Below are 14641 nucleotides of genomic sequence, written 5' to 3' on the forward strand. Positions count from 1 at the left end.
AATTGAAATACACTTGAGTTCTTTCTGCTAAAAATTTTTCTTTAATTATTTTTAATTTGGTAAATTACAATACCACATTTTGTAAGACGTTAATTTCTACATACCTTTTATGAATCAAAGTTGTTTATTTAGAATGTACGTATTGAGAATTTGTGGGCCTCGCTTTAGTGAGTGGGACTCTACACCGTTCTTGCTGCTTCTCACCTGTATTCTTACGTGAGGCTTGTGGAGTGAGGTAGCGTGTATACATTTCCTGTTTCTGGAAAAAAAAGACAAAATATAAAACTTGCTTAAAATTATTAAACGGCGAATTGACACTCCAATAGTCATAAACTGTTGGGGTTTTATATATTTTCTTCAGTCAGTTTTAATTCTTCTGGAAATTTTCGCTTTGTCTTCCTCGGCATTTATTGCTTGGTACAAATTTACTGGTATAAAGTTGATTATTCCATTCAGTGTTCCATTCTCATTGCTTAAACATTTCTTTTCAAATCAGTGGTCATTTACAGTAGTTACTCTGTTACTTTTGGAAGTTCAAATTAGTTTTTATTTTTTATGAGCATGATTATTTAATAAATATGGGTTAGGTGTGCACAGTGTTACATGTGTACATGTAGAACATTGGAGTGTTTCATGAAAATACAAAGAAAATTTTATTCTTTTACTTGACTTTTTAAAAAGGAATAATTAGTAATTATAGTCCCTTTCAGTGTGAGGAAGAGATAATTATAGAGAGGGACGTGTGTGTGAGTATATGTGTGAGTGTGTGTGTGTATGTGTGTGTGTGTGCGTGCTTTGCTTCCCTTTGTTTTGTTGAAACAAGGTCTCATGTAACCATGCTAGATTAGAATTCAGAGTTTGACCTTGAACTTCTGTTCCTCTTCTTTCTACCCCCCAACTGCTAGAATTGCAAACCAGTGATGCCACATTGGGTGTGTTGTCTGTGCTGGTGGTTTTAGGGGTATAATTTTGTCACTTGCACGTCACCTCTGGATCTCCTACCCACACACATAGAATCTCATAGGAGAAAAGGAAACCAGCCACCTACCATCTGTTTGATCTTTCCAAACAGGAAGGAGTAAAATAAATAGCCAGTTTCTGCAGCTGGTAGAATTCCAGGAGTTACATGAGTGTCGTCATAGTTGCAGTTGAGTGGCTTGACATGTGGTAGAATTACTTCTAAGAAGCGCCAGTGTTTTCATATTTACAACTAATCTGAGTCTATTTTTACAAAACAAGGTTGTGAGAGATTTACAGAAAGGTATATAAGAATCCCAAGAGCACAGTGGTGGGAACTTCTTTTTATATTAAAAAAGACAGTGACTAACTTCACATCTGTATGTGCACAAACACAAACATGTGCCTTGCAAGGACTTGTTGCACAGGAATTTAGGCACTTGAGGGTGAAATACTGAGAAAAAAAAATTTGGACTATATTTTGGTGTGGGGGCATGGTTGAGGCCTGGAACTGAATATATAGACTAGGTTGGCCTCGATCTCATAGAAATCCTCTTGCCTTTGATTCCTCAGTACTGGGATTAAAGGTGTGCGCCAACATGCCCAGCTTTGGACTATAATTTTGAATTGCTATTAAGAGTATTACTTTTAAAATATCTAAAATTAATGCATTTTTCACACAATTCATGCATTTTCTCAATAAAATGACATCTTGTATTGACTAATAGTAGTTAACTTTAGTAGAAACAACAACTTGGTTCTTTTTAAAAATTCAATGAATAATTTCGTGTTTTGCAGTATACAATGCGAGTGTGCGTTCTTTACAACAAACGGCAAAATTATTGAAGGCAGTTGCTACTGTTGTTGAGAAAAAATTAGAAATGTTGCCTCCAGTTCTCAGTCTGATGTATATAGCTCACTTTCCTTTGAGAGTTTTGGGTTTGTTTCTTGTTTGGAATACTTGGCATTTGTATTCTTCTGGGGACAGTAAATATTTTGGATTTTTCAGGCCATGTTATCTTCCAAATGTTCACCTGATGTAGTAACAGTGATGTAGCCATAGAAAATATGTGGCATGTAAACTCCCGTGGGGCTGTGTTCTCATAAATCTTCATCCAGGCCACATTTGGCTCACAAATCCTAACGTAATGGTTGACATTTTCTCATGAATATGCTTACTAATCTCACTGCTTTTAGAAAGCAGAAACTTGGCATATGCAATTTGTAAAATTTCTCATGCATAGAAGTAGGTGTGTATGTACAAGAAATGCTTTCAAATTTGTACCTCATAGTTTTACCACTGCCAAGTAATGGTCACTGAAAAGCTCCTAAACACAAGAACCCCCAAATGAGTCGTGTTTCATAAGGGGTCGAAAAGTGTACTTTCCATAGGATCGTCATGAGCAGCAAGTTGAATTTAAAGAGCGCCCTCTCCCCCTTCCTTGATTGATTCTTCTCTCTTCCAGTTCTGGAGGTTGCGGTACTCAGCACAGAAGGGCAGGTTCAAGACTTTAAGTTTCCTCTGGGCATCAAGGGAGGGGGTAGCTCCATCCAGCTCTCGGCGAATACCGTCAAACAGAACAGCAGGAACGGTGAGACAGACAGACAGACAGCCTTGCTCTGCTTTGCTTGTTACTCCCCTCCCTCCCTCCCTCCCTCCCGCTTTTCTTTTCATTTCAGTTGAACCTATTCTACTATACTGAGAATTTACCTTTAATATAACAAAAATGGCTTAGCATTAAAAGTCGATTTAAAATAATGCCTTACTCTTTCTCAATAAACTTGATCTAAATAAAGATTCCATAGAACTTTCCCCATTTTCTTGTTTCAAGCATGCTATTTTATTCATGAGCATATTTGTTATAAGTCCTATGACTATTTACCTTCCTAGGGCTTGCAAAGCTGGTTTTCATCATTTACCGGAGTCTAGGACAGTTCCTTAGCACAGAAAACGCAACCATAAAGCTGGGTGCCGAATTCAGTGGTCGAAACAGCACCATTGCTGTGAACTCTCACGTCATATCCGTTTCCATCAATAAAGAGTCCAGCCGAGTGTACCTGACAGATCCCGTGCTTTTCACCCTGCCACACATCGATGTAAGTTAATGTATGCTAATGAAGTTGGGGGTGTTTAAAATTCTCCAGGAAGGACAGCAAAGTTGACTTGCTGAGGATGCTGGAGGGGAAAAAAGACCTTCCATTTGAATTGTAAATGTTGGACTAGGTCAGAGACACAAGTTTATTTAAGTCTATGAACATAAAATTAAATGAGCCTGGTTCAGTGATTATTAGAACTTAAGTGTATTCTTAATGAAAGCTAATTTAGTAATCAACAAGAAAATGTAAATGACTCTAATTTGTTTTCAAATGAAAATTAACTCTTACCTTAGCAGCAGGGTATTAACTCTTAAGGCTGCCTTTTTAGTATGGCAAATCATCATTTTTTTTTTTTTAATTAGGTACATTGTGCTCAGTTGGTAAAGAGCTTGCCTTGCAAAGATGAGGACCAGAGTTTGGTCCACTAGAGCCTGTGTTCAAAAATAAATAACTACTGTTGGCTCCATAGGTTAGCTGATTAAAGCACATGTCTAGTAAGGGGAAAAAAAAAAAAAAAACCAAAGATCTAGGTATGGTTGCATGCCTTTCTAGTGCTAGGCAGATCCCTTGGGCTCACTGGCCAGCCTGTCTAGCCTATACGGTAAGCTTCAAGCCAACGACAGACCCTGTCTCAATAAACAAGGTGGATGACTTCCTCGGGACAAACCCAACGTTGTCCCCTGACCCACACGTGGGTGTGTACACACACAAACATGAAAACACATATGAGCACATACACGTGTAAAAATTAATTGTAACTGGCACAACTGTTATCAGGCATTGTGTTTAAAGTACAATTGAGGAGATGAGTTTCATGTGTGGTGTGTTACAGTGCGTGTTGGTCTTTAAATCACTGTTTGTTAGAAGACTGGCTGCCCTGAATGGAATGAGTGAGTGCCCGGGTGGGGAGAGTGACGTCCAGACAGATATGTGGTCAAGACGCTTGTCTCTCCCTCTTTAGAGCCTTGCCGCGCTAGTATCAAATGCTTCCACTGTGTCCCAAGTACACCCCAAAATGGGTCCAAATTTGAAAATGGATTTTTAAGACACTTCATTCTTACTCAATTTTCTCAGAAAAAATTCATGGCCCTAATCTTGTCAGAAAGGAAAAAAAAAAAGATTCTAATGTACCATCAGTAGGTAAAATGGTAAGATGGAAATAGTAATCATGTGAAATGGGTCTCGGACTATAAAGCCCCTCTTAAGCCCGGTACCTGCCTCGTATAACACAGTCCACAGTTTTGCTGATGAAAAACTTTATAGTCCGAAACATGCAAAGTTTAATCTAAATTACCTTTTGTACATATTAAACAATTGCTAGTGATGTCTTCAAATGTAACAATCCTAATTTCATCTTGTCATTTTATTTCCCAGCCTGACAATTATTTCAACGCAAACTGCTCTTTCTGGAACTACTCAGAGAGAACCATGATGGGGTTCTGGTCTACCCAGGGCTGCAAGCTGGTTGACACTAATAAAACATGCACGACGTGTGCGTGCAGCCACCTAACCAATTTTGCCATTCTCATGGCCCATAGGAAAATTGTAGTAAGTATTTGCACTTCTAATTAGTGGCAGAGAAAGACCTCAGAGATCAAAACACCTTGTGTAATAGTCCGTCTTTGGTTGCTTATCGTAACTAAAAAGCAAACAAAAATAATGCAGGCCTCTGATTGTTTTGACCCTATCTGTGTAGATTACAAAGCCCTAGCCTTTGCTTAGCGTTACTTTGGATGCTCTAGTATCACTTTACACTTTGTGCTGTCTGTAGCCTCAGTGTTTTTTAGAGAGAACCAAGACTTCTTTAAAAAGGACAACAGGTCACATCAAAGAAACAAAGGTTTCCAAGTATAGGGTCCCAATTCCTGGCTTGAATATTGATGTCCATTTTCACAGCGTTTCCTAAATATTTTTAGGAAACTAAAATAAAGCTGTGTAGAGCTACAGACTTGAAAAGTCAGAAAAGCTTCTGGAACATATCTAATTGGTTCTTGTGGTTAAAGAGAATGACAGAAGACGATGAAAAACATTCACAGAATAGCGTGGGACTAGGGCTGTAGCTCAGTGGTAGAGTGTTGGCTTAGCAAGGCAAGGCCCTGGGTTTGATTCCCAGGTCTGCCCCCTCAAAAACTCTTAGGAGTACCAGGAATTGCTCATATTGTTTATTTAGCTCTCACTAAGTCTATTGAAACCCAAAAAAAGAGCAAGTACAGACTTAAATTTGGATTATGTGTTAGCCACAAAATCATGAGAATGCCAACTTTTTTATTGGAACTATTCTTTATTTCACAAAAATATTCTCTACTTGTTTTTGAAGGTGTTTTCAGTTTTAAAAGACTTGGGCTCTTGCATTGTTTTCTAAGTAAAATCTTCAGTAGTAAATTAAGTAAGACGGTTTTTTGGACTCTGTCCTGTGGTCAGAACGGTGGGGGTTTTTTGTTTTTGTTTTTTTCCCTTTGTTTTTCCTTTTGGTCTTTTTGAAACAGGGTCTCCCTGTAGCCCTGGAACTGGCTATGGCCCAGGCTGGCCTTGAACTCAGAGAGATACACCTGCCTCTGCTCCCGAGTGCTGGGATTAAAGGCATTCACCACCACTTCTGGCATGGTCAGAATGTTTTTATCAGCCATTGGAACACATGAAACTGTTTTCTGAGTGTCATTCTTCAGCAACCTCAGGGTTAAGGGCTGTGTCTGAACTCCTTTCCTCTCAGTGATGTGGGTGCTGATGCTCCTGACACCTTTTTGTTTTCCAGTATAAAGATGGCGTCCATGAACTGCTTCTCACTGTCATCACCTGGGTGGGCATCGTTGTCTCCCTTGTCTGCCTGGCTATCTGCGTCTTCACCTTCTGTTTTTTCCGAGGTCTACAGAGTGACCGTAATACTATTCACAAGAACCTTTGTATCAACCTTTTCATTGCTGAGTTTATTTTTCTAATAGGCATTGATAAGACAAAATACACGGTAAGCACTTGTTGAGTTTGTTGACCTGGGGTCTCTGAAAATTACGTGTCAGGTGTGAGCGCACGGGTGATGTTTGACCTTGTTGCTTGATGCAATTGACTTGGTAATACTGAAAGATAATTTGTAATAAATTATAAGACTGCTCAGTCAGTAATGTTGTTATGAACTGATTCATTTCATGTATTAAAGGTGGTGCACTCTTCTCACTTGTTAGGTCATTTGAGTAGAAGAGTGTTGAATGAGAAATGAAATGAAATGGAAAGGTGGTATTTTAAAAGTCCTACTTTGGCCCAATGTGGTGGGTGGCGCACGCCCTTAATCCCAGCACTGGGGAGACCCGTCTCCAAACAAACAAATCCTACCCGTTTCTGTAGGCATTCTGACCAACAATGCTTTCTTCATGTTAAAGCAATTAATTCATCATCATGAGGCCTCAGTGTCAGAAACAGAGCATAATTAGTTAATGCATCACTATGCATTCATCTGGGATAAATTTGAGAATGCCCCAGATAGGAAAAGGAAATAATCCTACACAATTAGAGTGAGGGTATTTGTCATTAAAGCAAACTTTGAAAATTCCATTATAGAAAACAGAGATAATGTGTCTGCAAACAACTGTTCTAAAGACTTGCAAAGCAAATCACCCGCAGGTGGATATTTAGAGTTCATAGTGGGAAGTTAGAGAAGAGAATTTGATGATACATATTCCTATTTGAAACATAATTTCACTAAAATAGTCTTGTCTTATGGTGATGAAGTCTAATTCATTTGTCATTACATTATTCAAGCGTAGCATTCGTGATTTTTACATCGCTTTTAATTCATGTCCAATAATAATATATATTGAAGAAAGAGTAGTTTCCTCAGAGTGATGATCTGTTTACAAAACAATAGCGATATCTGCCAGGGAAGGTTTTATAGTTGACGTGCGGGCTCTTTGTTTTTTTGACTTTTTGAGACAGGATCTCCCTGTAGCCCCAAGCTGTCCTGGAACTCTATGTAGACCAGGCTGGCCTTAGAACTCAACGGAGACCCGCCTGTCTCTGCCTCCCAAGTGCTGGGATTAAAAACCTGCGCCACCACACCCACCACGCCCGGGTCAGAGGTGCGGGCTCTTTGGATTCACGGGTTTCCTTTGACTTCCTTTCCTTCCTAGATCGCGTGCCCCATATTCGCAGGACTTCTCCACTTTTTCTTTCTTGCTGCTTTTGCTTGGATGTGTCTAGAAGGTGTGCAGCTTTACTTAATGTTAGTTGAAGTTTTCGAGAGTGAATATTCCAGGAAGAAATACTACTATGTCGCTGGATACTTGTTTCCTGCCACCGTGGTTGGTGTTTCGGCGGCTATTGACTACAAGAGCTATGGAACACAGAAAGCGTAAGTAATTGCAAGCGACCTGAGTGTTTTTCAAGTGAATAATTTTTTAAAGCCTGTTAGCTGTCAGTGACGGTCCCTGACAGACTAAAATAGCATCTGAAAGCTTTATTGGTGGGAGAATGGGCATGCCGTGCACAAATTACAATCAAGTCTTCTGTGATTTTTCTGGGGTCAGAGGATTTGTAGTCTGGTGAAGCAGATTCTAAATTATGGACTTTCTTTTTTAACACAAAAGATTGACCTGAAACAAATTGAAAAAGTAAATAACTTTTTAGCCTCAGAAAGATATTAAGTAAAATTTCTCTGGAACCTGCAGCATGTGACAGGTTTAACTGTTCGGACTTAAGCCAACAGCTTCGTTAACTCAGGCTGTGCAGCCGGCCCTGCAGTCACCGCTCGCTCTGCGTGGTGACAGTGACTCGTCCTGTCCCATATGTTTTACTTCGATAATATTTTACCAGCCAGTGTGAAAGGATTAAAATAAGTCACCGTCTCTCATTTATAAATATACAGATATTTACAGAAAGTGAAAAGTGATAGAAGGAAGCCACAGCCACGTTCCTAAGGTTTTATTTGCTAAAGGCATGAATTTGCCTTCACATTCTGGTGTTTTTTCCCTCCGATAAAATTAGTTAATAAGAAGTAATTTGGAGTAAAGAAAGCATTTTGACTGTACAGATGAGAAAAAGACAAATAAGAGAAATTCAATGGGGATTCAATATTTTATGAAAAATGAACCACTAAGTAAAATCTGTCTTAATGAGTTTATGCATCATTTACTTTAATGCTATATGAGTTGTGTGCTTTGATTTTTTTTTTTTCCTAGTGTTCACCCATTCCTAATGGAGGCATTACATTTCTGCTACACTATTTTGCCACAACCATAGCAACTGGTTTCTTTAAATTCTATTGTGTTCCATAGGGTTAAATGATTTAATTGAGATCAGCCAGAAAGACACCTTGGAATATTGTTTCAGATTGTTCTTAATGAATCAGGGGTCCTGGGGCTTCAGGGCTGGGGAGGGATTTGCTGCTTTTCCTATAGAAACATGATGTGGTACGGTTTTATCAGATGGCAAACCTCAGATGAAACTTGCAGGCTGGATGAAGTAAATGAATTGCTCTCCTTTGTTAAGTCGAAACCAAGTCAGAATTGTTAAAATTCTTCTTGCCCATAATTAGTGACTTTTCAAAGGCAGATGGAGGGATGGTTTGTTCGCTGGAATTTTGTGGTTCTCTATGTGATTGATGCGATGAGGATCCAGGGAAGTGGTTTAATGCATAGTCTTTCCTCTTCTGAATAGTTGCTGGCTTCACGTTGATAACTATTTCATATGGAGCTTCATCGGGCCTGTTACCTTCATTATTCTGGTAAGCAGACTCCTATTTCACCTCCTCTTCATTTGCTACTTTAACTTGTTACTCAAACAAAGATAAGTCGCTTTACTGTTAATTATTTATGCATTCAAAGATTTGTAAACATGCCCATCTAATGGATGGTACTATGTAGTATATTTAAACCGTTACACTATTATTGAAGTTTATACACTGGCTAATTACTATTCCTGAACAGCACCTCGCCTTGAAAAGTAACATGTCCTGTTTCTAATTCAGAGTGTTGAAGTATCATTATTCAAGAAATAATACTTAGCAGCCATGTTAAGGGTTGCTTGAATATTTTAGAAAAGCAAGACTTAATTAAACATAATCTAGGACTGTTAAATGAACATCCATACCCTAAATTCTTTTAGGGCATAAATGATTTTTATTAGCTTAGATTAATAAAGGAATATTAAGTGAATTTTAAATTCACTAGAAATAAGCTTATGTTTGCAAAGACTTCAAATACCAAGTGCAATACTGATTTTTAAAGGAACTTTATTTTTAAGTGACTTTGATACAAATGAACAATAGTTACACTGAAGTATTTTTTAAAGTTCTTATATTACCTATAGTCAAGGTTGAAATACAGTTGAAATGCAGCTAAAATGTCAGGATTTTAATATTTGAAATTTTTACCCAGTTGCAGCATTATGCCGACAGAAATGGGTGTTATTAGCCAGTATAAGATGAAAACTGAAACAAGCAAGTTTAAATACTATCTATTATTATTTTAAATAGTTTTTATTATTTTAAAGATTTAAAAAAATATTTTATTTATTTTTATTTTATGTGTATGAATGTATTGGCTGCGTGTATGTGAGTGCACCCATGTCATGCAATGCCGCGGAAGTCAGAAGAGGGCTTCGGATTCCCCTGGAATTGGAGTTAAGGATGGTTCGTAGCCACCATGTGGGTGCTGGGAATCGGACCCAGGTCCTCTGCAAGAGCAGTCAGTGCTCTTAACCACTGAGCCATCTCTCTGGCCCCTAAAGTTTTTTTTTTCCTAATTTTTTTTCCAAAAATATGACCTATGAGCTTTTCAGGGTATATTAATGTTAACTAGCCTCTTATAACCTTGAGAAAAAGGGCTCAGTAGGTAAAGTGCTTGTCACATAAACAGGAGGACCTGAGAGCCATCCTCAGCACCCAGGTAAGAAGAAAAAGCCAAGCGCTGCAGTATTATCTGCAAACCCAGAGCTGGGGTGGCGAAGGCTGGAAGGTCACTTGCACTAAGTGGCCAGACAGACTAACTGAATCATACAGCGCTAGCTTCAGTGGGTGACCCTACCTCACACACCTAGGTGGAAAGCGTTTGACAAGGACACCAGACAGTTGATCAACCTCTGGCCCCACATAAACAAACAAACAAACATACACACACACACACACACACACACACACACACACACACAACTCATTGTTGGACAAAACTTGAAACAGCCTGCGTACATTTTAATTATCATTAAGATTATTTTCTACAATTACTTTAACAAAGCAGAATGAAAATTTGAGATTAATGCCCATATAAACCAAACCGCCGAATTATTACCAGTGATTCTAAGAACACTGATTTATGTTGATTTCTCATTAATATCATTCATGTCCCAGTTTTAATTCTTAGTTTACATCAGTACACCCTCAGTGAATTCCAGAATGAAATGGCTAGTAAGTGGAATGCAGAGTTAATGTCCTTAAGGATGCAGGCTTCCTCAGCCCCTTGGCCAGACACATTTATGCTGAGGAAAATGCAAAGGTTGCTTTAGGAATGTTTAGTGCATAAAAGTTTCTTGTGTTTTCTTTTGCTGTACCAAAATTGTATTTCTAAAGGTTAGCACTGATTTTAGAACATTAAAAAACATTTCATTTGGAAAAGAAGTTACGTTAACATGTGCTCAATAAGAAAAGGGTAGAGAATATTTTATTATGTTACCCATTTACAGGGAAGGCTCACTGCTTATGAATCTCTTATTATTAGGCTCTACCAATGCCTTTAGCTGAAACTATGAAGGGCTGTTTGTAACCTTCTTCCCAACCTAAAAACAAACAAAAGAAACCAGCAGGTAGCAATCACGGGAAAAGCCATGTCTTTGGGATTCTGCAATTGAGTTGCCCTCTAATCCTCCCAACACAAAGTGCAGAACAGTGTCTTGGAAATATAATGTCCAAACTAAATTGAGAAATAAGATTGTAAAGCATAGTTTGCTGAAAATATGTTGACCTAAGTAGACACTTGAAATCTGTTCAGACACAATAAGCTATATTATGTACAGTCCCTTAAAGGAATAGTCCTGTAGCCATTTTTATTTATTCCTAGACAATAGTATTTTGTATTTCTGAATTGTCCAAATTGAAACCATTTAACTAAGTCGTACTAAATAACTATCTCTTTTTTAATGTTCTATGAAGAAAAATAAGAGGCTGAGGGAGATAAAGTCCCTTCTTGTGCCTTTCCTATACAATATCTTGCCTACAGGCACTGGAGTTATTAAATCTATGGGAAAAGTAAGGATAAGTAATGAGCAGAGAAACCATTAGTATGCCTGAAACGGTTTAATGAAGGCTTGGATCATGACACGTCAGGAGCTGTTCTTATCATTTGGACAGCTCCATCTGTGTCATTAATAATGAATTCAGTTCAGTAGGAGTTCAGCCCACATACGCATTTAGAAGTCTTCTTCAGAGAACACCTCTCTGGCTGCTCGTCCAGGGAGAAATCAGTTTTTGCTTGGCTAACAGCAAAGATCTGGAGATACAAGTGCAGTTTTTGACTTGCATTTGCCAGGTAGCAAAAGCTCCAGGGAGGACAGAAAGGGTCGGAACATGTGCAGTTCCGCCAGGTTACTTGGGAGCGGTGTTTCTGTTCCTCTCTCTGTCTTATCATATCCATGTCAGCCTTGCAAGCTTGGAATGAATTTTAAACTGCTAAGCTCAGACAGATGTGACTCAGTGGAGCAGGTTGATGACCGTAAAACAAGCTGTGCTTTTCCTCTAATCCATGGGACCTTTATATTCTTTAAAACTTCTTTGTATGTTCCTGCTTAGCAGCAACATATGTGATGTTTTATTCTGTCATATCATTACATCAGCAACGTATTACTTAAAAATAATATATAATTATGAATTGGGGTGTATTGGTCATTGGAAAATAAAGAATGTCCCAGATTAGTGATTTACTATTTTTAGCTGAGTAGCAATACATTTTTCTTCTGGATCTACTGCCACCGTTTACGTAGAGTTCTGTTAAGAGTTAACCAACCATCTGTATATTTATACCTGTAGACAGTCACATGCACACATAAGCCCACAGAGTTAATATAGGATTAATTCCTGAATGACCTGCTTCTTTTCCAAATGACTCATCAGCCTGGGCATTTAAAAGACTGCTTGGTTGTCATACATATCTGACACAGTTCTAGTAACCTAAATTTACTGGTAAATTTGTGAGTAATTGAATTTAGATAATCTTTTCATGTATAATACATATATAATATATTTAAAAGGTCATACATATATATTCTAAAATACTATATGTAAGTTCAGTATTTAGCAATATTCATGTTGGAGGCAAGGAGAACGACAGAGATGAAAAGAGCAAAAAGAACTGTTGTGCTCAGAGTGCAAGTGACAGGAGCAGACACTGGGTGGTGGATACTCGCCTCTCCCTGCTTCTGTCTGCTGTCCATTAAATGCATTCCAAAGGTAGTAAAATAAAGGGGAGGGGAGTAAATGGAATCACTTATTCTAAACCATTAAAGCAGGAATGTAGAAGTGTCAGAAAGTCATTCATGTCTTGAGGAAAATACAAAAAAGAAAGAAACACGTTGTTGCAGACAGTAGTTGATTTGAAAACTGCTTGTCTTGATGTGACTGTTCTGGACTGCAGATTTTATTGAAGATGCATTTACTTGCTACCTCTGTCTCCGGTTTTAATTCCTACAGTTGTTTTAAAGAGATCAAGGAAGATGTAGAGGAGAAAATGGGATGGAACCGGATTCAAACAGTCTACACTACAAAAATCATAATTCTTAGTTATATTCATTCTGTGAAACTGAAATTTAGCATTACAGTATTTTAAGCTTTAGATCAAAATGGGAACCGTATAACCTCATTTTTAAAAACTATGCTTCAATCTGTGTCCTGTATCATTCTGGGAAGAATTCCGCTCCATATATTGCTAATAGCACCATATTAAATTGTTCAATATGTAACATGAATGTATTATGAATATTCTCTAGTAATCTAGTAAATATATTTCAGTGAAATTATAATTTTTTAATGAGTTAAAAGAAAACTTTAAATTTTAGCTTTTTACATTCCCCTTTTTGTGATTTATCCATTTGTAAGTGATGGCATTTTGTCCTGGTGAATTGCCTCTAGTGGTGCGTTCTCAAATCATTTTTGCAGAGTCCAAACTCTAGTGTATGATTTAATTATAAATTCTGTGAGAGTTTGTCAATCACAATCATTTTTATTTTCTATTTCTTTAGATTGTAAAACAATCTTAAGTACAAAAATCCATCTAGTGTTTTTTTTATTTCTTTAGGGTGTGTGTGTGTGTATGGGGGTGTGTGTGTGTGTGTGTGTTTGCATGTGTTTGTTTAGAGAAGGTCTCTCCATATAGCCCTGGCCGTCCTGGAACTCATTTTGTAGACCAAGCTGGTCTCAAACACACAGAGGTCCACCTGCCTCTTACTCTGCCTCCAGAGTGCTGAGATTAAAGATGTGGGCTACCACACCCAGCCATTTCAACTATTTTAAAATTTGATTATTCTTTATAATATATATTTTATTTGAGTACTCATCATAACTTTCTCATCTAGAACAAACTGGTTAATTATACTTGTGAATACAGAGAGCCTTGAGGCCTGGCTATACTATATCAAATCTCAGCATTGACATTATAGTTGTAATGTCATCTCTGACAACATATATCTCATTGATTTGTAAATTGTTCACACCAAGTACTGTCTGCTGACCCTGGAGGTAGAATTATATAACTGGCTTTTTCCCATAGCATTTTCTGAGTCTGTCAATGTATAGAAAGAAATTATCCAACACATCCCGAGAATTAAATTTTTCAGTAGAGAACCAGGGATGTGATAAAACCCAGAAGGTAGGGTGTTTACCTAGCATATGGGAAACCCGGGTTCTATCCTCAATACCCCATAAAACTGAGCATGGTAGTTTATACTTGTAATCCCAGAGTTTGGGGGGTAGAGGCAGGAGGACCAGAAGTTTAAACTCATTCTCCACTGTGAGTCTTAGGCAAGCCTGGACTACACGAGATACATACAATAGTCAGATGAGACCATTTTTCTGTGGCACATCCAGCTTGGCTAGTCTTTAGCCTTAACCACAATGAAATATCTTTAGCATATTTAATCATTAATTGTATATCCTATTTAGGTAAATTGTATTAGAAGGTGTTTTCGTTCTCAAATAACTGCCTTTTGCCTGATTTTGTTTGCTGAAAAATATTTGTTCCAGTGAGTTCACCCCTAGGACTTTACCATTTTCTATTCATATTTTTTTCTTAGTTTAGTGGTATATATCTCACGTTTTTACATTCTTACAGTTTTATACATTGTAGTAGATAATTAGTGGCCATTTTCTTTCTGGAATGTGCTGCTATTAATATTTTTCTCCCATGGTGATAAAGGGGTGTTTAAAGTCCTTAGACTATAATAATACCAAATTGTGGCCCTATATACTTCAGGAAATGCTGAAAATGACAGGGAAATAAAATTACCCTTAGATCTAGGGGTTGGAATAAAAAAAGAAATACTTTTATCAGAGCATTCAAAAATGGAGAATTGAAAGACTTCATGAATCTGTAAAACAAGTCATCTGACCTCAGAGTTGGAA

General features: G+C 37.8%; 1 protein-coding gene across 20 annotated transcripts in view; it reads left to right on the plus strand.

Annotated features, from left to right (window-relative positions):
- Adgrl2 (adhesion G protein-coupled receptor L2) overlaps positions 1-14641 on the plus strand; it is a 189784-nt gene that overhangs the window by 160832 nt on the left and 14311 nt on the right. For all 20 annotated transcript variants that reach the window (XM_029560275.1, XM_029560259.1, XM_029560264.1 and 17 more), the window contains 6 exons: positions 2424-2549; positions 2849-3054; positions 4429-4602; positions 5807-6016; positions 7173-7393; positions 8698-8764. In XM_029560275.1, the coding sequence (XP_029416135.1) occupies positions 2424-2549; positions 2849-3054; positions 4429-4602; positions 5807-6016; positions 7173-7393; positions 8698-8764 (1004 nt within the window). The remainder of the gene's footprint in view (positions 1-2423; positions 2550-2848; positions 3055-4428; positions 4603-5806; positions 6017-7172; positions 7394-8697; positions 8765-14641) is intronic.

This window comes from Nannospalax galili, unplaced genomic scaffold (assembly GCF_000622305.1).
Source record: "Nannospalax galili isolate Female #2095 unplaced genomic scaffold, S.galili_v1.0 scaffold9, whole genome shotgun sequence".
NCBI lineage: Eukaryota > Metazoa > Chordata > Mammalia > Rodentia > Spalacidae > Nannospalax > Nannospalax galili.